The sequence below is a fragment of the Etheostoma spectabile genome, chromosome 9, assembly GCF_008692095.1.
Source record: "Etheostoma spectabile isolate EspeVRDwgs_2016 chromosome 9, UIUC_Espe_1.0, whole genome shotgun sequence".
Taxonomy (NCBI): Eukaryota; Metazoa; Chordata; class Actinopteri; order Perciformes; family Percidae; genus Etheostoma; species Etheostoma spectabile.
The window spans coordinates 34,822,323-34,845,868 of record NC_045741.1 but is presented as its reverse complement, the minus strand read 5'-3'; the positions used below and the strand labels follow the sequence as shown (position 1 = coordinate 34,845,868).

The window sequence follows — 23,546 nt, the reverse complement described above, 5'->3', positions numbered from 1 at the left end:
CCACACACATTCGATGTGAATGTTTGCAAAAGATTACTTATTAATTTATCATTGCACTTTTATGACATTGTCGGACTTACGATGGACAGTTTCAAAATCGGAAAGTATCAAAATCGATGCAGCAGAAACAGAAATGACATATTTTTTATTCCACAAATTCTTCTTCTATGCCACAACCTAATGCCTACATTACCCACAATGTCACGCGATTTTCGGGATTCCCCAAATTTATAGTTATTAGCCACAATGCTGACTAAAGTGACATCAATTGAGGCAATTTAGCTGACTTCACATAGCTCCCCCTGGAGCCTCAAAATGTATACAACTATCTTTCACTTAGTACTCCCCAAGACCTGTAAACAGACTTTGATGTGTGCCGCAGCAAATTCCAAGTGTTTTCACCGATTTCGGTTTCCTTCCGCTTTCTTTGTGTTAGAATTTTAAACTCCGGTGGATTTCTAAGGACTTTGGTTAACTGCTCCTCAGATCTCTGCAGGGAAAATCCAGACAGCTAGCTAGACTCTCTGTCCAATCTGAGATTTTTTGTTGCACAATTAAAACAACTTTTGAACGTACACATGTTCCACCAAAACAAGTTCCTTCCCAAGGCTATTTTGCAGCGGCACCGTGCTGAGCTTAGCACCGCCCATGACGATTGTGATTGGTTTAAAGAAATGCCAATAAACTAGAGCACAGTTTTTCTCCCATCCCATCACCATAGCATGTGGAGGTCTGGCAAAGTGAGACTACATCACAAATGAAATAAATAAATATGCCGGTGTGAATTACAACCTTTCAACCATTATGTGAAACATAACATACTGTAGGAGGGGCAGTTCAGGCGGTGAGAGAAAATGTGTCAGATACAGATTTTGGATGGATGCTAGAGAGCAGCACCTTGTTTACATGTGGTATAATTAATCCCCTCATGTACCACACATTGATTTATGCACCATTCTCAGCTGTTCTACTGTTGTGTCAACTTGTAACTCAGTTTCAGACAGCGACTCTTTGTATGCATGTGTGTGTTCTTGTCACACTCAAATACAACTCCAGATGAAAAACATCTGCATATGTGCACTCAGAGGCACAAGGGAGACTCAAAAACATACTGTACCACAAAGCCCCAAGACCTTCTTTCTTAAAGGGGCGCTATGCAGTTTTCTTTTGCGCTTTTTGCTCGCAGGTTTCTCTATAGAGCTCCCCCTACAGCTTCAGAACAGAGCTCCTATGTTTACTTGTGTTTGACTCCTCGCTCGGTCAATCTGCAGTTTCCTTTTTCTCTGTTTTTCCAACAATGCTTTCCTAAAGTTCTGTTTGTTTTTGCCGGCTCAGCCATGGTGATAGTGTGGAAAAACCCGGGAAAAACTACATCGCTACCTTGTTAGCCGGTTCCTGAATGGTTAGTGAGCAGTGCAGTGAAGCAATTCGTTACATCGTGGGATATCAGGTCTCACGATGTAACGTACTTCCTGATGCTGAGTCCGCCAACTCGCCAGCCAAAGGTTGCAAGGGTGTTTTTTCCCGCTCACAGGCGCCAGGGGGGAGCGAGAAGACCACCCTTCAAATCAAAAAAAGACATATAACCATTCCAATGACTCCAAAGCTGTTCAGGTAAGGTAAATTAAAAACGGCATGGTTCCCCATTAAATACCTCCATTAATTCTTTTCAATTTGAGAAGATATACTGAAGGCTGGGTATCCTCAGCTGTACTCCTGGTTTGTACAAGAGAAACCAGTGAAGGACAAAAAGTCAGTACAGAACAGAGATCCCACAGAAATACTGTATTAACAGGGGGAGGAGGACTGCTCAGAGGCCAGGCTTACACTCTGAAACTCTTTGTGCACAATATTAAGGCTTTTACAGATCCCAAACCTATGTATGCCATTTATTGATTTTAAGTGGATCTTTAGATAGCATTGCCATCCTCAGGTCCTGTCAAAATACTCTGATGGGCTACAATTTTCTAATTTAAAACTTCTTTTTGAAGTCCCAAAATAGGAATTACAACTCAAGTAAAATATTTTTCGGCACCACGACAGCAAAAACAGTCCTCAGTTAAGTAAAGACAGCAGAAAGAATGCCAGGAAGAGGGAACAGACCAAATGGAACATACTCTGGCGTATTGGGATTTCACCTATCTCTAATATTTCACATTATTGCATATACTGCATATATTAACAGAAAGCGCCCAAGAAAAAATACAGGTACAATGATACCGTGACAGGAAGTGAAAGACCTAAAGACAAACTGTGTGTTTAGGTGTGTCAGTGAGTTGGATAGCTAAGAACCCTGCTACCCCACCACTGACCCCTGCTCATCTTCACAGATTAAGAGCCTGTTGAATCCACTGATGCAGCCAAGTGTGGAGCAGAGCCAGCGTGGTCTGTCTCTGCCTGCCTGGCTCCTCATAAATCACACAGCAATTAAAAACACATTCACACGCTCACACTGGTGGATACACTGCACTTGCACACGCACACAACACACACACACACACACACACACATCATTAGTGTACACAGTCACATAAAAAATGCTTGCAAGTGCATACACACACTCATGGTGTTGACACTTTTCTCCCCTCATTCTCTCTCCTTCATTCTCATATAAAACCAGTCTACACAGCAGAGCACTGCATTGGTCATTTTTTGTCAAGCTGTCACGTCACAAACACTCCCAGTTTCCAGGTCTCACACTCACAGGGTAACACACGCTTGCCAGGTTGTCACCAACACCGTCCTCTTCTTTCTTTCCATCTCATTTTCTATCCTTCTCTATTTCTTTTAACACCAGTTCTTTCATTTTGTGTTTGATGTATGCTTTAAATGAGCTTTTTACTCTGCTGTGGATTTTTTTTATCAACAGTTTTTCAAATTTAAACTTTCTTTTTTCTTTCAGCTGCCTCACTTCATCAACAGCTCCCTGCCCGCACATGACCGCATGACCGCCCTGCAGATCGACAGCTACTTCCGCCAGGAGCTCATCTACAAACGCAACGAGCGAATGGCTCGCCGTGTGTCTGCCTTGCTGCAGAGAAATCCCAACCAGACATACTTTTTTGCTTTTGGTGCAGGTAAGGGAGTCTCAGATACTGCATGGGGTGTGTTTAGAGTGAGATAAAGATTTAGGCCACTTCAAAAGGCTACAATGAATGACCAATGCTCCGCTGGTTATGTGATGTTTCCCTAAACAGCAGGCCAAACCATAAGAATCATCATCATGGCAGCAACTCCAACCTCAATCTCTATTTTGCCTTTCGTGTGCGTGTGCGTGTGAGTGTGTGTGTTTTGTGTGTGTGTTCATTTAATTGTGAAGAGAAATCAGGTTTGCTTTGGTCTATAACACTGATTCTGTCAGCACTAATGTGTGTTTATGGTGAGCAATTTGCTCTCTTTTGTGTTTGAAAGCAAAGCTGGAGAAAAAGCAGCCCAATAATAGTATACAATGGTTCCCAGAGCTCTGGCATGAAAAACTGGTTGTCTATACAAGTGTACACACACACACACACACACACACACACACACACACACACACACACACACACACAGAAGTCTCAATTACATCCAGCTCCCACCTCTGAAATGAAGAAAACATGAGCTGTTTGTTTCAATTAGCATTCCTGGCTAATGTTGCTAATGTTTCCTGAATGATGTAGTGTATCCTGAGGGAAGTGCATGTATCTCTCTGTGTTTATACATTACATGTAAGTGTGTTTGCCGACAAAAGCAGGTGGTGGGTGGGTGTATGTTTACAGTATGACTGTGTGCCTGTCCATCTGTAAACGGGTGGTACTGCCTCTTGGGTGTGTGTAGGGGGTGTGTGTGGTGTGTGTGTGTGTGTGTGTGTGGTGTGTGTGTGTGTGTGTGGTGTGTGTGTGTGTGTGTGTGTGTGTGTGTGGTGTGTGTGTGTGTGTGTGTGTGGATGCAAGGGTGCGTGTGCCAGTGTATGATTAATGCTGAATGCCTTGCTCCTTCCTCTGAGCATGTTTTGCTCCCTCTGCTCTTTGTACTGTCTGGACAAGGCTGGACACACATCCATCTGTGTGTGTGTGTGTGTGTGTGGGTGCGCGTGTGTGTGTGTGTGTTGTGTGTGTGTGTGTGTGTGTGTGTGTGTGTGTAAGTTAGCATATCAATTATGACTGTCATGGAGGAATGAATTGGTGGCACTGTGTTTATGAAACAAAGAAAGTAACTTGAAGCTCAGAAAGCCAACTAACCCAGTCCAACTCCTTAGGCTAAAATAAGCACTAAGGAATTGGAGAGTAGCAAGACAGTAAAAAAAAAACTTCATGTTTACTATTACAAGTTGTTAGCAATGTTGTATTGTTTAATACATGCACAGGGATATGAGAGGGTATGACAACATTTCTCTAAAGCTGGGAGATACAGTGGTGTGAAAAAGTGTTTGCCCCCTTCCTCATTTCCTGTTCCTTTGCATGTTTGTCACACTTTAGTGTTTCGTAACATCAAACCAATTTAAACAATAGTCAAGAACAACACAAGTAAACACAAAATGCAATTTGTAAATGAAGGTGTTTATTATTAAAGGTGAAAAAAAATCCAAACCATCATGGCCCTGTGTGAAAAAGTGATTGATGTTCCGAAACACTTAAGTGTGACAAACATGCAAAGGAACAGGAAATGAGGAAGGGGGCAAACACTTTTTCACACCACTGTAGCTTTGTCAAAAGCATACTGAAAGAGTATTATTTTTAAAATCATGGAGGTGTTGTGTTATTTGTTTTATTGCTAAACTAAAAAGTTAAAAGGAAACATTAAATTGGACTTGGCTTGGGAGTTACATGATTAAATGACTTGTGTCTAAATCCCCTTGCTAGCAGTTGATGATTTACTGGGCAGTGCCTGATCTGAATATATACATCTGTTTAGAAGGGCAGTGCTGAGAAAAAAGGAAGGTGTTTAGCCAAGAAATATTCTATGGATGAATATGTGAATGTGTATGCCTCAGACATTGTCATCTTATATTAAGCCAATCACAAACAGTTCCTTGTGAGTGTTTTAACTTGGAATAGATTGATTGAGTGATGTTATGTATGCAAAACCTGTATAAAACTGACCTTTTACATGTACACCGGTCACCTGTTTTACCTCATAAGCCAGCCGCAATGTACTATTAAAATCTGTATGTAATGCAGCCTCATGTTTTCCAGATTGCATGTGATTATAGCAGTTATGCGTTAGCTTACCAGTGTGTCCAACATGGCCTGGATAGACTAGAGGTAAACATGTGTGTGGGGTCACCTACAGGCTGCAGCGTTGTGTGTGAGAGAACTGACAGCTAGTGTGAAGTGATAAGAACCATTACAGTTATAGCCTGCCATATATACACACACACACACACACACACACACACACACACACACACACAGACGCACGCACGCACGCATTCGTGCGTGCACTAACACACACACACTAACACGTACTTGGATTCATACTTAAACATCCATTTAGTTCTTGTGCACGTGTATGCTTCATAGTATGCTCAAACTACCGCTAACACACGCACACGCACACGCACACACACACACACACACACACACACACACACACACACACACAGAAGTCTCAGTAAAGGCCTCAGGAAGACAGTCAATGAGGGCCAGATTTACGTACACTAAGAGCAGAGAAATGTACATGTTCATTTTATTTTGCATGTTCACAATCTGCTGTAATTAGTGTCTGATTTACTATGACTGAGGCTAATTACACAGTTACACTAATTACTGGGGCTGCCCTCTAGGTTCATTCAAGGACAATTATTAAGCTAAATGAAAAATAAAAAATAGTTTTACAAAATTAAATGCATATAAAATGGGTTATGGCATTTCTAAAGATTTAAAAAGACTGCAATTTTGCAAAATTACTGATTCAATTCCGGATGAAATGAAAACGAGAGGTTAGATTGGTTTGTAAAAGTGTGTCAGTGGAAGTCATTAAACATACTTATAAACAAGAAACAAACAACTGAAAAAAATAGAAGACTGTAAGCCACTCACTGTGAGGTTGTATGCTTTTGCCAATGCCACGTAAAGTTCAAATTTTATGACCACACAGTTACAACTTAAAACTAATTCGTTACAGATCTAGAATACATGTTATTTAAACTCTATCTGTTCCACCACATTTCTTTATCTTTCTTTAATTTACCAGCACAAATGCGGCCCTACTCTTGTAATGAATCCAGCTAAACAGCTGTCTGCCACACTCATCATGTCACCTACTAATAGTTTCTATCTTCCTGTAAATGCATGCAAAAAGGAGAGATGCACTCCGCATATTAGACATAAATGGACTAACTGGGTCTTGAACATGTGTCTAGATGCAGATGTAACAAAAAGCAAAAGGCTTCATAAATCAGCCTTAATAAAGTCCCTCCCATGCTTTAATCACAAAGCTTCCTTTCTCTCATCTCTTATTTCTGCCTTTAGGACGCTGACTCATGTCTTTACGGTCCTGTAACTGTCCCTGCTGGTCCCAGTTTCCCATTGGTCGTAACCAGCCATGAAATTTTATCATCCAATGATGCCAGGACGTATTAAGTGCCGGCTCAGACTCCCAGAAATCGGACTGCGCTTTTCAACATTTTAGAGAAGTAGTTGTGGAAGTGGTCGGGCTTGCTTTGTGTAAGGTCTGCTAAAACTCTGATCACAATCTAACCACAATGCATATTTAGAGTGAAGAGTAAAGATAATAAGCCATAAGTAAAGATAATAGTTGGTGTGAGGGTTAAGACTTACAGTATTTTTAATAAATACAGCCTGCGGATTTGTAGATGGAGAACAGCCATTTTCAGGCCAAATGTGGACATTCAATAATAATATCAATTAAACCTTTGTGGTCATATCTCAAAAAGCACATTAATGTGGGAACTGCAGGCAACAACATTATGTACCTCATAGTACATGGCTTTTAATTGTGGATTATGAAATGGAATGGTCATAATTTGTGATGATCCTTGTGCCGTTTGTTGATTTAAGTCTGAGTCAACTGGTTCTTGTGTTTATCAGGTTGCATTTCTGCCATAAAGAAAGATAAATATTAATGGCCCCTCTAGCTGCCTGTCCCTTGGACCCCTCACTTCCAGCGTGAACCATGTCCAGAGCGCAGAAGGAAAACAGGACTGTTGGGAAAGAGCCGGGGCAGCGCTCATGTCAAGGCCCTCTAGAGTTACTGATGTTGTAGACCGGCCCAGGAGTTTTTTCACAGGGCAATTAAACTATTTGACGTGTGTATAAAGTGGTTCAGGCAGGAAATCCATCTCTGCTCAGCTCAGCACCTTACCTCCCAGCCTCCCCGTTTCCTCTCGCTGTACACCTACACCTTCCTGTAGCATAAGTACTTTTACTGTATGTTCAAAATGTATGCTTTTGTAAAGCAGTTTCTCATTTTTCCCCCCCCAATTTTTCCTCCGTCCTACACACATCTGCATGCACACACAGGTCGTAAGAGACATTCTTTGTTTTCTTCACTTTTACTAACAGGTTATTAGAATGAATTACAGACGTGAAAGAACTTCAGCAGGCATAATTGAATTACCCCAGGCAGGACTGACTGAGCAGCTTTACTCTCTCACTGGAGCCCGCTGTTGGGCTTTATAACGTCTATGATCCACAGAAGCACCTCAATCAAGTTATATAGTCTAATATATTTGGAATGGTTGAATTCTAATGCAGTGAGTGTACATTACTGTAAGCCTACATACATCAGTAAAATTCGACTAGTCAGTATTTTTTATTACCATTGTATTAAATGACTACATGTAATGTAAAGAAGTTGCTCGCAGTCATGAACATTATCATTTAATCCTGCAGCTCTAGGAAGCTATTTAGCTTCATTTACAGTACCTTGTTAATTTGGTGTATGGTTTCACTACTCTTATGTCTTTTTTTAAAGCAGCATCATCAGTTCTTTCAGTGATAGACAACTGTGTGCTACCAGCCTAGCAACAACAAAACAAAAAACAAACAGGCAAAGTTAGCGATTAGCTCGTGAATAAAGTTAGCTGCTAAAGTCATTTTTGTCAGGCATTACCTAGTAAAAGCCAAACCAGAGTATTTATTGACATTTGTTGGGTTACCAGAAACATGACGTCAAATGGAATTTCTCTGTACATGCTGGACGTGTGAGGCAATAATGTGCTGACACATTAGCCATAACAACTTTATGAGGTGATAATATTAGCGCTGTGTGTCTGTTAGCTTGTTGACATCTTGCTAAATAAGCTAATTCACTGTATTGCTGAGAATTAAATGAGAAGATTGACATCACTTTCATGATCTGTCCATTAAATATGAAGCTAGAGCTAACCACCGTGGGAAGGAAATGTCAAACTATCTGTCTCCTCAAAGTCTGTTATTCTTTTCTTTCTACACCACTGTGGTCACTGCCATTCACTATCACTATTATGTAATGGGGACCAACCATAGGCATCTATTGTCGCACGGTGATGTTAGCGGCCTTCGTGAGGCCAAGTGAATGCATCATTGTTTCCCCTTGGACAGAAATTACAGCACCAAATAATGGAAATCATACTCACAGACACGTTGGACACACATTGGACACTTGTTCTGTTGCTATTGTAAACATATACAAGCCTCAATGTGATTTTCCATCATTCACTCAGCAAAATATGTATTCTCGTTGGCTCTCTCTCTCTCTCTCTCTCTCTCTCTCTCTCTCTCTCTCTCTCTCTCTCTCTCTATCACATGCAAACAGCATACACCGTCATTTCCATACACACAGAGTTATCATTTGTGCTGACGAGTGAAGGAGTGCTCGTGGGCTATAGACAGCGTGTTGTTGGAGCTCTGTGGTGTGCTTCAGCAGGTTTTCATTTGCCAGTTTTCTGGCTGCTGCTGCCCAGCCTTATTGAAAACATCCCATGGAATTTCCTGACGCTGCCTAGACACCACACACACTCACACACACGCTCACACGCACAAACACTCTCTCTCACTCACACACACACACACGTGTCTTTGTATATTTGCGACACAAAGTCATGTGATCTGCAGAGATATTTCTTGGCAAAAAGAGTAGTTACTGTCAAAAAATACACATGTAGCATTGTTTGTTTTGAAGTCTGAGCCACTTTGGATCCTGCTGCTGAAAGTTGTTTTTGTGCGCATCTTCTGCTGCACAGGCCCATTATAGCTCATTGTGCAGGAGAGCGAGCCCATATGTTTTGCAGTTGCTTGTGGTGTTGTGGTGTTGAAGTGATGACTGAGGGAGAGAGCCTGCTCGGCGTCCATGTCACTTTGTCTCCGTGGCTTTTCCTTTCTTAGTGCATATCTACTTTTCTCAGCCCTTTTTCTCATCTGTCTGCTGCTTGCTCTCCAGTTTGTCTTTAGCTCTAATTCCATCTTTTTACTTGTCTCTCCGTATGGCCTATCACTTTAAGATGCTATCTTTCTGGCCCCTCCTTTCTGTTCAGTGTTGCCAGATATTGCGAGACAAATTAGCAACCAGGCCTGTGAAATCAAGCCCAAAGCAAGCAACTTTTTCTACATAATAAATCTAACACACACGGTACAGTTTATTTATATTTCTCCCCCTGAGCTTCAGGACAATGACCAAAAGAGGGAGTTCCACTACCGTTTAACATTATTTAACATTAGAAAACTGATGGGATATCAAATATAGACACTTTTTCAGTGCTTTTGAGTTGTTCCCCACAATGGGTTGAATCCATTCTTTTACTCATTTCTCTTCTCTCCCAGTCTTTGTTATATTTCTTCCCGTATTTTGCCTACTTTATCCCGGGCGTTTATTCCCCCAAAAACTCTCCTACAGTCCAGTCACCATCAGTCGTGACTCACGCGTATTTTCATTTAAACGTCACTCACTGATGTTTTCCTAACCAGAAAAAAAACAGATTGCCCTGCTCTGCCTCTGATTGGCTAGTACTCGTTGCCATCTGGGTCAGAGTCAATAAGAAACAGGAAGTGGGCGGGAAAAAACTCTGCTGTCTCCTGTGCGTATGGGGAAAGGGGAAGGACAGAGGGAAGAGGCAAGACAAACTCCTACTTTTAAATAACTGTTTGACAACTTATTATGGGAGTTGGGAACAAGCCCAAATAAGCAAATACACTTTAGAAAAAAAGCCCCAAAAAACGCAACCCGCGACTACCAATATTTGTAAGCAACTTTACAGAAAAACGAGCCCAAAGTCGCTTATAATAAGTGGATTTGGCAACACTGTTTCTGTCATTCTGCTGCTGTCTTGTCTTTATTAAACTGACGCCACCCCTCACTGCTGTCTAGCTTTGTATCTTCTCTCTGTCTTCTCCCCAGCATGATGCAGGAACATTTTATTAAGTGACGGAGATGCCATGTGTGCGTCATGTGTTGTCTTCTGCGCAGGGGAAAAGACAGTTAGGGAGGAAGGGAGAGATATATATAATATGTGCTTTCTTACTGACAGTTTGGACTTAGCACACATTTAAATGTATTTTTAAATTGTTTGCTGCGGGGTAACAGCGTGTGCGTCACCACATAGTGTGTAGTCCAAATTAGGAATTAGCATATTTTTGTAAATCGTTATAGAGTAAAGAAAAATGTAACGTAAGAATAGGTTCTGAAATGAGATTTTGTGTGGGATCCTTGGAGTTGTTCTCCTCATTGTTAAACAACCACCATTGTCGATGAAAATCTGACGTGAGATAATGTTCATGGATGAGTAAATGTATTAAAGTTCAATTCATGTTACGTTTATTCATGTCATTTCAATATAATGAAATAGCCACAAGTAATGTTAGCTAATGTAACATTAACTTGCTAATTTACCATTAAATGTGTCTACTACACATACAGCTAACATACTGTAGCTAACGTTATAGTATATGGCAATTATACAGTGTGCAGTTATCCGAGGTCAAAACAATCATACTAAAAATAACTTTATGAACATGGTATGAGTTTTTGTAAGGTTATATCGATGCCGTACATATTAGCTTGGTGGCTGGAATTAGCCACTTGTCATAGTAACACAAAGTAGTAAGACATTGAAAGATGCAATGTGAAAATACGTAGATCAAGCAAGTTCTCAATATGTTGAATGAATAGTGACGTCTAAATCAAGTAGGCCAACTCAAGTACTCACCATCACTAGTCCTATTAATAATATTTAATATTATATGTAATAAGAGTGTCTTCTTGCCTGTTAAAGTCATGCACTGCTTTGCACTATCACTATGTCTGCTCCTACAGAATGTTTGCAGTGCATACAACAGTGTACATTTTAAACCATCTTGTCAAATCTTGCACATACTTTGTTATTTGTTGTATACCTTTTAACAGAATTCTAGCAACTCCACTATCTTGAAATGACAAAACAATATGTTTCATTGTGCACGTGTTTGAAATTGAATTGGAAAAAGAATTGAGGCCTAACACTGTAGTTTAATGAAATGTCCTTCAAATAAACACGTTCACTTGGCTATATATGCCTAATGTAAGTACAATACATTATGTGCATCCCATCTGAATCACACAAACACATTGTGCTGTTTTTACACATTTAACAAATAGATAAAGCTAAAATAGGTGGGCTCTTTTAAATAATGTTATTAATTAAAAGGGCCATTTACTAGTAATTCATACAAATCATGTTACCCTCTTCCTTTATGCTTTTGCTGGATCCATGAGCTTTTCTCTCTATGATGAATGTGTGTGGTAGAGAAATCAGATTTTTCACAGGTTATGTACATTTTTTAGAAAACTATAAATCCAATTTGTTTCTGCTCCATATAATCAGTTGACTTAAGCTGCAAGAACACATACCTTTTAACTACTGTAACAAAAGAATTAGCTCTGTTGTGGTAGCTTACCCATGTTAGGCTATGTCCTTTTGTAACTGTTCAGGAATGTCACTGCAAGTTTGCGTGAATACGTCTTATGGTAACTCTTAGCTACAGTGGTTGAATTCCTACCGCTAATGAAATCATCACAGCTCATTAGCTTGTTCAAAGATTACACACTTCATTTAGCAACTGAAAAAACATTTCATAGCCTTTTTAGAGCCAATAATCTCAATGCTACATTTCATAAACACATGGATCATTCAATCTTGTATGCTTTGATCTTTTGAACATCAACATGTCCCTATATGCACACAGCAAAAACTATGTAGACCAAAGAATACAACAATACAAAGGTTCACTTCTTGGGATCTAGTGTACTACTGGTATTCCTACTTGGCAGTTAGTTGCATTCACCTGGTGTTCCAGGTGTAAATCCGACCCTGATTAAATGGTAAGAATAAAAACCAGCCAGTCTCTGGCCCTGAGAAACAACTGATGTAAAACATTGGTTTCTGCCAGCACAGGCGCACACCAAAAACACACACACTCACGCATATACACAAGCAAGCTACATACACAACCACATGCCTACACACTTACTTTTTTTCTCTGAGCTTATGCCCGCTGGGCAGCATGTCTGTGTAATGTATGCCAGCAACACACACATGCCACATCATTGACACATACACACACAAATATGGGCTCCATTACAACACATAAGCAAGATGACACGCATGTAAGCATTTGTATTTTATATTTAAAGGAAGTCTACAATTATTTTCTACTTCACATGTAAACTCAATGAGCCTCCTTCTTAACTGCAACTTCAACTAAAGGGTGGAGGAGAGGAAATGAACTGACGGTGCAAGAATGAGATGAGAAAGATAAAGAATGCCATGAGAAAGAGCTCTGTTAGAATACCAAGGCTTCTTCCATCGTGTGTGTGTGTGTGTGTGTGTGTGTGTGTGTGTGGTGTGTGTGTGTGTGTGTCTTCCACTATTGACCAGCTGCAGCTCTATACTCCTCTTGCCCCAAGCAGGAAGAAATGGTAAAGAAGCTGACAGGAACAAAAACAAACAATGGGGGCAATTTTCAATTAATTTGTTAGCTTCACTCAGCTCAGCTCCCTTCCTCTCCCCATTTCTTTGCTCTTTTGTATTCCTCCTCCACTTTCTCTCTTTCCCTAGCTGCACCTTTCTGTTCTTCCCTCACTTCATTCACTTTCTCTCTCCTCACCATGAGAGCTTTGCAGACTGCAGCGGCAAGCTCACACAGTCTAAATATTTAAATGTGGGGAATCACTTTAAAGCTTCTAACGCTGAACCTCTAGCATTTCTGACATGAAACGGTGTCAGGTCAACCGCATGCAGCAGCCGGCCTCTGGATCTGATCCCCCTCCAACTCTCTTGATCTTGCTATTTGACCAGAACTGCGACCAGAACTTGGACGTGAACAGTCCTGTCAACAGCCATCCCTTGTAACACATCCATATGGTGCAGGAAGACAGGCAGACCTCGTGCCACATGCATTGGAAGTGAAGTCATTATGTAGATAGGAATAAGTGAGAGATGTTGGAGGTTGGGGGGAAGACTCCAGATTGCCATTATTTCCCTCCTACAAACCCAGAGCCGAGCTGAGACGTGGAATTTACCATCCTGCCTGGTCAGATTTACACATCAAGTGAAAGCGCTGCTGTTTTCAAGGCAATGGTTCAAGTATTTCTGAAGTGCCGTGGGTAGTTGTTTCTCCAGCTCTACTCTGTTAATCCAAAGGCTGCTGTGTGATTTATAGAGGGATCCCAGTACTGTAAAACTGGAAATGGAAATGCACAGCAAGGCGCAGGGATGCTGAGCCTATTAAAATCTTTGTTGCATTACTCATCTGTTGTTAAAGGAAAAAGTGGTAGCGCTACACAGGATAAGTCAGAGAGAGACATTTACCAAAATACAGGTACACAAATGATCACCCACCACTATTTACAAGTTGACAACTCACACTTAGCACATTACCAGGGGAGAAGTTAAAAAGTCTGAATACATTTATAAAATCCTAACAAATATAGATGCTTCCAAACAAGGCATGAGCAGTGACTAAACTGATTTTGATGAATATGGAAATGATGCAGCCTTTGCAATCACCTCTGCGATCTCTACCCAATTGACCCTTCGCTAAGCCCCGCTCCACTGAGTTATGTTGTTACGCCTGTCAAGTTTTTTGTTCTCTCATGCAAATATGTAGTTAAAGACCCTAAAAGTGTCAAATTTACCACTCGAAATGTGCAGTGGGTCTTTGATTTCAAACAGAAGTACAAAAAGTAAGTTTCTTATTTCCGGACTATGACTATTGATTTTTTTGGCTGAAATGCCAACTGTCCATAGCACATTTTATCAGCTGTAGCAGGCAAGAGTAAGCTTATGCTTATGTCAGAGCTGGTGGAATACTCAATCTCCAGCTGATCGAGCGGATTTGATTCACAACGAGAACCTTGTAAAAGGGTTTTAAATATGCACATGAATCATGATATAATGCTAAAAGACCATGCGTCCATGTGACGCAGGTTTGGCTGGAGTTGCTGGTGTAAACGCCAAACCAAGTAAAGGGAAGGGCAGAGCTGTTATTGTTTCTTTAAACTGTCACGTAGTAGCATTTTGGCTTCCACAGGGTATGGGTAGGTTACCAAACTGACCTACCAAGGCCTAGTGACCCAAGGGTTCAGGGGGCCCCTAAGCCAGAGCCTCTGCCCAATGTCGTTGTTATTAACTTTTCATTTTCTGTCGCATTGTCAAAAGACTTTCATGTCAATAACAGAAACCCAAAAGTCTTGAGAACCCCAAAAAATCTTAGTAAAAAAACAGAAGGAATAGCCCAAACATCCATCCCTGGTCTCTCTGAATGGTACTCCTACATCATATAACATGGGTCTACAACTCCATGGCCGTGCAATAGATTTGTTGCAGCGCTTTTATCCATGCATGCCCAGGGACCTATTGTCTGATAATTGGCCTATGCCACAGGGTGGATATTTTAGTCCTGGACAGATATTTGTTCAACATAAACTGTAACCCCACAGTTATTGGACAAGGTATGGTTGATAAGCTACGATTGGACAGGCGCTGTATGGGGTCAGGGTTTAGAAAACGTTCAATTAAACTACAGGAGATTTTAGACTGACGTGGTAAGCAGCGTTCTTCACCACCCGCAACCTCAAAACACCATATTTTATGAAAGAATGGTGTTCATCATCCCTCCGGTAAAGGTTAGAGACTAAATATTTGCACTATTTAAAATGTATTGCTGTATTGTACCTATACTATTGTACAAATTATCTTTTTACTTTTTCAGCCAGAAAAGGCTAGTTGATGCTACATTTCTCTCTATTATTAATCATGGTGATCTGTTGTATATGAATACCTCATCGATGTGGTTTCATATGTTGGATGCTGTGTATCATGGAGCTTTAAGGTGTAGTTTTAAATTGCAGACCCCTCTGTGGCCAGGTTGGATCAGTGGTAGAGCAGGCGCACATGAACTAAGAGATTTATGCCTCGATGCAGAGGTCCAGTGTGTGAATCCGACCTGTGACGATTTCCAGTATGTCTTCCCCCTTTCTCACCTAGCTGTCCTGTCAAAAATAAAGCCCCAAAAATAATCTTTAAAAGAAAAAGTGGCAGACCCCTCACTCATCACTGTACACTTTACTCCATAGTGATTTTGACCTCTCTGTCAAATCGCCGGCTTACCTTGATATCTTCATATTTAAGGGCATTATAGGCAGGATCCCCTGTTACATATCTGATCTTCTTTCTTTTACACAGAGTAGTTAGGGTTTACGGTCGCAGAACACTACTTCATTGAATGTACCTCAAGCCCGGACAGGGTTGTTCAAAAAGGCTTTCATGTTTGCTACACCTTCTACTTGGAATGACCTAAAGAAAACACTCAAAATACAGTGACTAATTTCCTAAAATGATGTTAAAAGTCACGTTAAAACCATAGAATATGAGTCCATCCAAACGTGCAAATGTTTACTAACTAATGGCACTTTTATCTCATTGAAATGTACGTTTTTTATATGTAACTAATGTGTTCTGCTGCTGTATTGGTTTTTATATTTGTATGGTTGACTGTAATCTTCTTATTGTTGTTATTAAGGTATAGGCAATTTTAAGGGATCTGTTCAGGGACAACAGATAAAAAATAGCCTTTTGGCTAATTCTGGTGCATTTACAGCAATGTTAATTAATGTCCACTGTCCCTGTCAAATAAATTAATAAATTAAATTCTGCTATCTTCTAGGTCTGTCTTGAAAAATAGATTTTATATCTCAATAAGACTAACCTGGTTAAATAAAGGTTAAACAAATAAATAAAACATTTCACATATCTTTTTAATTGTATATGAAAGTTATCTTTCTTTATCTTATTTCTTATCTTTTTTAAATTAAACTTGTTGTACGTAGCCTTATTGCACCCTGGGTTGGAGAGAAACGTAATTGTCTGGCACTTCTGAATTGACAATTAAATTGACTTGACTTGAGGGTCCAACACTTGACTTTTTTCCTTTAATTTGCCACTCAGTTGATACCTACACACACACACAAACAAATCAGCCTGCACATACACTCACACAAGAACCCGATTCCAACGAATCTAAAGACAAACACACGCTTGTCTATAATGCTACTATAATGCAGATTTAATTTTTCCTCTCAGTTCACCGGGGTTTCCTCATCTTCTCATTACTCATCCATCTTTCAGTTGTTCAACTGGCTGGAAGGCAACAGCTTGTGTTTATTTGGGCCATAATGTAGCAACAGCACCCAGCATGCAATTTGGCTGGTGGAGAACATACGTCAATGCAACCCTCCGCGCCCTCTGATCACACTCTCCATCTATCCTCCTTTTCCACCTCTATTCACTCCCTCAAGCCATTCTCCACATCCATCTAGTCAGTCTGTGACCTTCCTCTTTTATCCACTACTAAACTGCCAATTCCTACTCTCCTCCATCATGTTTTCCCTCTTCGTTTTCTTACCGTTTGTGCTCTGATTGCAGTTTTCATATGAGGTGGTCTGCTTGCAAGCCATGTGGGATGTTTTAAAACCACAAGCGCGCATCAGTTCATCCATTGTTTACACAGTGTAATTGCAAACACATTTGTTTGTGCAAAACTGAAAAATAATATAATTCCCTTCCTGTGAGTTTTCTTCATGTTTTGGACCACTCTTTAATGCTTAACTGGCTCTCTGTTTCCATTCTTCTCCTGCACTACCACCAGCTTGTCTTTGCACTTCAGAGGTTGTCCAGAGGAATGTAGAAAGAAAGGGATGAATAGACATAAAGGGTGAGACGGAGCCTATGATGGAGAGAGGCAAAAGAGAGCTAGAGAGATAGGAGTGAAGGCCCCAGAGGTGCTGACATGGCTGGAGTCGAGACCAAGTGGCAAACAGAGAGACATGCTGGAACAACTCTGTTTGCAACAAACTAATGCCATCGGAGGAAAAACGGACAGACAGAAAGTCAAACATATAGAGGATTGAAGACAGAGCCACAGGGACAACCCAACGTGCACAGACGCTTTAAAAAGACATGATTAAGTCTGGAAAGCCAGACAGATAAAGAGATAGGCATGGAGACAAAAGGTGGCTACAGTAAACACAGACAGACAGGGGGAGAAGCAGAGTCGCTACTGTAAGTGGAAATCAGGATGGAGGGATTGTTAAACAGAGGAGTAACTGGGTCATTAACTCTGCTCTCCGGAGCTACAGGAGGGGAAACACCCTCTAAGGTAATGTACACACTGCAAAAAGTCTCCAACTGAAAACTGATTTTTGTTTTGTTTTATTTAGTAAAGAAAACTGTAAGGAATATTTGCTTTATCAGAGTGACGACAGCAGAGCTGTAAGAAAGACCAGAGGGCTGGGTGACGTGTGAAAGTGGTTGTAAGTAGTTTGGAGCCACATTACCACAAGTTACATTGCTTCTGTCTTAAACTAAACCACAGAACACTCTGAATGTTACAGTTTTCTTTTCAATTGCTAACAAACTAAAACGACATGCATAGCACACTTATTTAAACTGAACACAGAGAGCAAAACTTCTTCTCAAGTCTCCAAAAGTCTAAACACATCTTCTGCTTTACACACACATTGCAATTTAAAATGGCACTTTTTAAAAATGCACTGAACACGGTTCTCTGCATAAGTCAACAATTTGACATAAAGTCATGTTTGCAAATTCAAAACACTGCCATTCCAAGTGACACTACATGAGCTGATTGGCCAATATATGTGTCACCTGGCCAAACACCTCAATGGTTAATTGTTACCATCTCAGTCAGGAAGTAAGCACTATGAAAAGACCACAGGTGAGTGCCTTTTTGTCACAACAACAATGAAGACCCAGCTGTGCGGCCTAATTATTTTCCTTGCCTCTTTTTTTATATAAATACACTGTATATATTTTTTTCTTTTTCAGTTTACTGTTTTTGTAAACATACTTTTGTTCAGACCTATGTAGCCATATCTGCTGTGCATACGTTGCACTGACTTGTTTGGGGAAAAATGGAAAAAACGTGTGGGTGTGTGGTTTTGTGACTTGTGTTTTGATAAAACCAGCCTAGTTTGCAAAAACTGTGTTTTAGCAATCTGGAAAAAAACACTGTAAACAATGTGATGTACATGATGGTGAAGACTGAAGCTGTGTCCCCATGTCTCAATTCTATATTACTATTAAAGGTGCCCTGCCACACGCATTTCATTACTTTGTGGTAATGTCTGAAGTTTTACCATGGACTCTGTAACTTGGTTACCTTAGTTACCTTGTTTCAAGCCATTCTAGCGTGGTATAGAAAGCCTGAAAGAAGACTCCATTTGTGCTAGTTCTCATTAATATTCAATGACTTAATCTTCTTGACTGTGATTGGCTAACAGCAAGCCAATGACAGCCTGGATATTAGCATAATTTACCGAGCGCATATAGAAACGGTTTTGTGTGGCAGGGCACCTTTAAGTAAGCTTTGAGTATGTAGTTCGTACTGGAAAATAATAGTTAAATATCTTCAAAAAAGTCAGTACTTGAAGACGCTTGAATTTTGAGTGTGCTGTTGATGTATTGCCCCACTAACCTGCTGTCATTGGGACAATACACTTCGGAGCATCTTGAGTCCAGTATTTGGTTAGGTTTAGGCAACCAACTCTTTGATTAAGGTTAGGAAAAAACTGTGGTTTCGATTAAGTGTTAAGAAGTAAACACGTCCTGCCTCATGCTTCAAGTCCCTTTTTCAGTATTTAACCAAGACCGCAGTCTTTACCTAACCTTAACCAAAGGCTCTGAGTGAGTGCCTAAACATAACTCTAACAACACTAATCACGGAAATACAGGAACCGCTCACACCTGCAAAAAATCAGAACAATGGTGATACAGCACTAGGGGGAAGGTATTATGTCTTTAGAAAAATATTTTGCCTCCTCATTGTTAGGTGTAATCGGCCTTCCAAAGTCATTGATGTTTTATTAAAGTCTGTTTGAAGAAAACAGAAAAATACAATATATAACAGGGGCTCAGTATAATTTGTAGGTAGTATGGCATTTGGACATAGCTTTCTGTACGTTATATTTTGCTATATTTTGCTATTTAATTGTTCCTCTTTTACTCGTTTTAGATTAAAGTAATTAAGTAATTGGTTCACTTCTTGTTGTGGATTTTGAAACGCTTCTTAGACCTGTGATCTTTACACCAGTAAATATCAAATCAGGAGACAAATACTTGTCTACAAAATGCCATAGATTGTTACTATAAGTAACTTTCACACAGCACAAGCATGTTTTGCAGTGTACTAGGACTGCAGTCGGCCTACGAGCGATTAGGACTCAGCTGACCTCTCATTACGTCTTGGCTAATGGAGCCGTTTGTTGGGCCTGCTCGCTGCTGCAGAGGCACCACACTGTTTACTGTCTGGATAGTCCAAAAACAAAACACACTTGCCTGCCCGCCTGCCCGAATCCCACACAGACAGGAACACACACACCACACACACACTGCCAAACACACACACAAACACAGAGTCATCTGTATGGAAAGAGTTATTATTTCCAGTCACTCACCCACACACTGGGATGAACCACAAAAACACACAGAAACAAACAATACACATGCCATTGTTGTCAGATGAAAAGCATGTGAATAAACTTTTTTTTCCAAAAGTCCAAATTTTTAGGAACTCATATAAACATTTTTGTTTGTTTGACAAATTGTGCCAACTCATGGGAAATCCCTCAATTTAAGTTCAAACATCACATTACCAACATTAGAGAAGTAGTGTTTATTGCCCTTTGCTTGTGTGTGTTTTGTGTGAGAGGCATAAGTGTATGTTTGTAGCTGTTTGTCTTGTTTACTTGTGTTTTATTTTTAGCTCTGTGTTGCAGACTAAAGTGTTTGCATTGCTGGCCTGCTTGTTTGTGGACACAGTACGTTGTTTAAAGGTCCATGGCATGAAAATTCACTTCATGAGTTTTTTTTTAACATTAATATGAGTTCCCCCAGCCTGCCTATGGTCCCCCAGAGGCTAGAAATGGTGATAGGTGTAAACAGAGCCCTGGGTATCCTGCTCTGCCTTTAACAAAATGAAAGCTCAGATGGACCAATCTGGAATCTTGCTCCTTATGAGGTCATAAGGGGCAAGGATACCTCTCCTTTCTCTGCTTTGCCCACCCAGATAATGTGGCCCACCCATGAGAGACATAATGGCTTTCAAACGAGCAAAGTGGCAGTTGGTCAAGGCCACACCCCCAGCCTCTACCTTTCCCCCCCACCCTCTCTCCTCCTCAAAAGCTACAGACTCAGAAATGGCACATACTAGGGAAAGCTCACTGTGGGACTTGCTGTAGTGGCTGTTATTCTGCACAAAGGCTGCATTTTGGGAAAGAGACTTACCACTAAGGCCTATATTAAAGCATCCAAAAAGCACCATGTCATGGGACCTTTAAGGAGTGGGTGCATGTTTACAGGATCATGTGAATAACAAATGGGGTATTGGGTATACTGGAGGGGATACTCAGCACAATGAACACCTTAAGAATGTCAGATTTACAGCAGGGGTGTCTTATAAATGAAAAACGTGTGGTCGTCTGATGGCTGCAAAGAAAAACTACAATGTCATCATACAAACAAACAAACAAACACACTGCTTGGTCTGAGTGTGTTATGGATGACAGTAGAGAGGAAATCAAGTCAGCTTGACCTCACACCCGGCTGTTCTTCTCTGCCACCGGCCAGCAGAAATTAATGAAATAGCTGCTTGGCACAGATGTGAAGGTGTTTAAATCTGTCAGCATGCGGTCACTGACTTTGGCCCCAGCGTCTTGTTATGAGAAAGGGTTAAAAGAAAAAAGAGAAGAATGTATGAGAGGAGAAGAAAATAATTACTAGGGAATTTGTGTAGTGGGACTTTTTGGAGTGTATATATTTTCTCTTATATTATTATCTTTTAACTTTAGTATTATATGCTACTGCTTAATGTATATGTAATGACCACCATAGAGTACACCATTTGCAGTTTTCCCCCAAGCATGCATGTATAGGTAGCAGGCTGTCTACTTATACATTTGCAAAATGTTATATTATGTGATAGACTAAGAGCAGACATGCTAGCGGCTCTGTGAGGTTGTACATGTCGATGCACTCACAATGGCAATGCTAACATGCTGATGTTAATCAAATATGTTTGCCATCATGCGTTTTAGCATGCTAACATTTTCCAATTAGCACTAAATACAGTGTACATCTAAGGCTGATAGGAGTGTTGCAGGCATTTGGTCAAAAGAAACCCCAAAGTACTGGACAAATTAAGATTTTGGCCTGATGGCGGCACTAGAGAAAAGATTGTTATTATTACAATTCATCCTGAGGGGGACATGTGTGTACCAAGTTTTATGGAAATACAAGTCTTCATTTTCTGGGGTTTTCTATTAAATTGAAGAGATTTAATTTACCCTAACCCAGAAACAGTTCTTACAAAAAAAGGATAAGAATTCTCACCTCTGCAATTGTAAGGCTATTTAGTCTGCATAAGTATAGCAAAACAAGAACACACACACACACACACACACACACACACATACGTACATCCACCTTCACCCAGACAAAAACTCACACTCTCCCCTCTGTGTAATCCCCTCTGAACTCACCGACACTCTGTTGTTAGACGCCTACTTTCACTCCACAGCCTATCCCAGGGCAGCCTTTGAACTTGGCTGCCAAGAAAGTGTAACACTGCGTGCCTCTTTCTTTGACTCTCAGGAATGATCAGGAACATTATAATGATAAAAATTGCCAGGGGGTGAGGAGCTGAGTGGGAGCAGAAGGCCCTGACAAAAAAGCGAGTTATAGGCTCGAATAATGTCAACGTGTTGTTAATAAGCTGCAGGAGAGAGCTGAGGTGTGTGAGTGTGTGAATTCCTGCGGTGTGCACATTTTTGCAAGCGCACAAATATGAATTCTTCTGTGTGTGTGTGTGTGTGTGTGTGTGTGTGTGTGTGTGTGTGGTGTGTGTGGTGTGGTTGGTGTAACGGAGGGTGATGTTAGGACTAACTTAAGGCTTATTGCTGGGTTGAGTGATACAGGATTATCGGCTGATGGGAGAAATAAAAAGAAGCTTTTATCAGCGTGGGGCTGGGGCCCGCAGGTTTGATGATGGTCTGAAGGAATTATATATAAGGTAAAAGAAATAGGGGCAGAGGGGGCAGTTAGGATGAGTGCAGACAATATGGGGTCCAATATCCCTACTGTAAAAATATTGTGTTTGGTGTGGGAGGTCTACAATCTAGTGTTGATCCTGGGTCCTATGTTAAAGTTATATACATTATACATATATAAATACTTAAGTTGCTGTTATTAGCATCAAAATGTTTCTCTATGAAAACCTTGTTGTACAGACAAAATGAGAGCTCAGCAAAAAGAAAAAAAAACTTGCTTGAATATTGCCCTACTGCCCTTTCATCTGTCATGACTTTTGTCCTTTTGTCTACTATTAGGTCACTTCCTGGGGAACCACAGTGTACTGGACATCCTGAGACAGGAAGGCTATGAGATCGTCCACGTGCCCCCCGATCACCAAGAGCCGGTCACAGAGTGAGTAGTCTCGCTTTGCCAGACCATCCACACGCTGTTGAGTGGAGGAGGGTCTGGCGAGTCCACACAGCATTCCGGGATGGGAGAAAACATGCTCTTGTTTATTGGCATTTCTTTAAACCAATCACAATCGTCCTGGGTGGTGCTAAGCGCCGGACAGAACTGCTGTAATGCATTCAAGAGAAAACTCAGATTTGACAGATGTCTAGCTAGCTGTCTTAATTTACCCTGCAGAGATCGGAGGAACAGTTAACCATAGTCTTGATAAAGTCCCGGGTTAAATTCACACAAAGAAAGCGAAAGGTAACGGACATCGGCAAAAACACTTGCATCCGGCGGAAATTCCCGCGGCACCAAAGGATCCGGAGCAGGATTATGAACAGGTTGAGTAAGCAGAGATAACAGATCGTTTGACTAAAGTGCCGTGCTTACAAAGAACCAATCCGCTGCCCAATCTTGCTTGGGCTACAAAATCACAATTATTGTTTGACAACACTGCATCTGACAACATGATAATAGAACAGACTTTTATTTTGCGCAGTAATCAATCACAGGTCACACTTCAAACCTTGACATCCTGACAAAACAAAAA

General features: G+C 40.7%; 1 protein-coding gene across 1 annotated transcript in view; it reads left to right on the top strand.

The window, feature by feature from the left end:
• Positions 1-23,546, top strand: part of trabd2b (TraB domain containing 2B) — a 41,554-nt gene that overhangs the window by 13,392 nt on the left and 4,616 nt on the right. The window contains exons 3-4 of the mRNA XM_032527078.1: positions 2,903-3,077; positions 22,858-22,954. Coding sequence (XP_032382969.1) covers positions 2,903-3,077; positions 22,858-22,954 — 272 coding nt within the window. The remainder of the gene's footprint in view (positions 1-2,902; positions 3,078-22,857; positions 22,955-23,546) is intronic.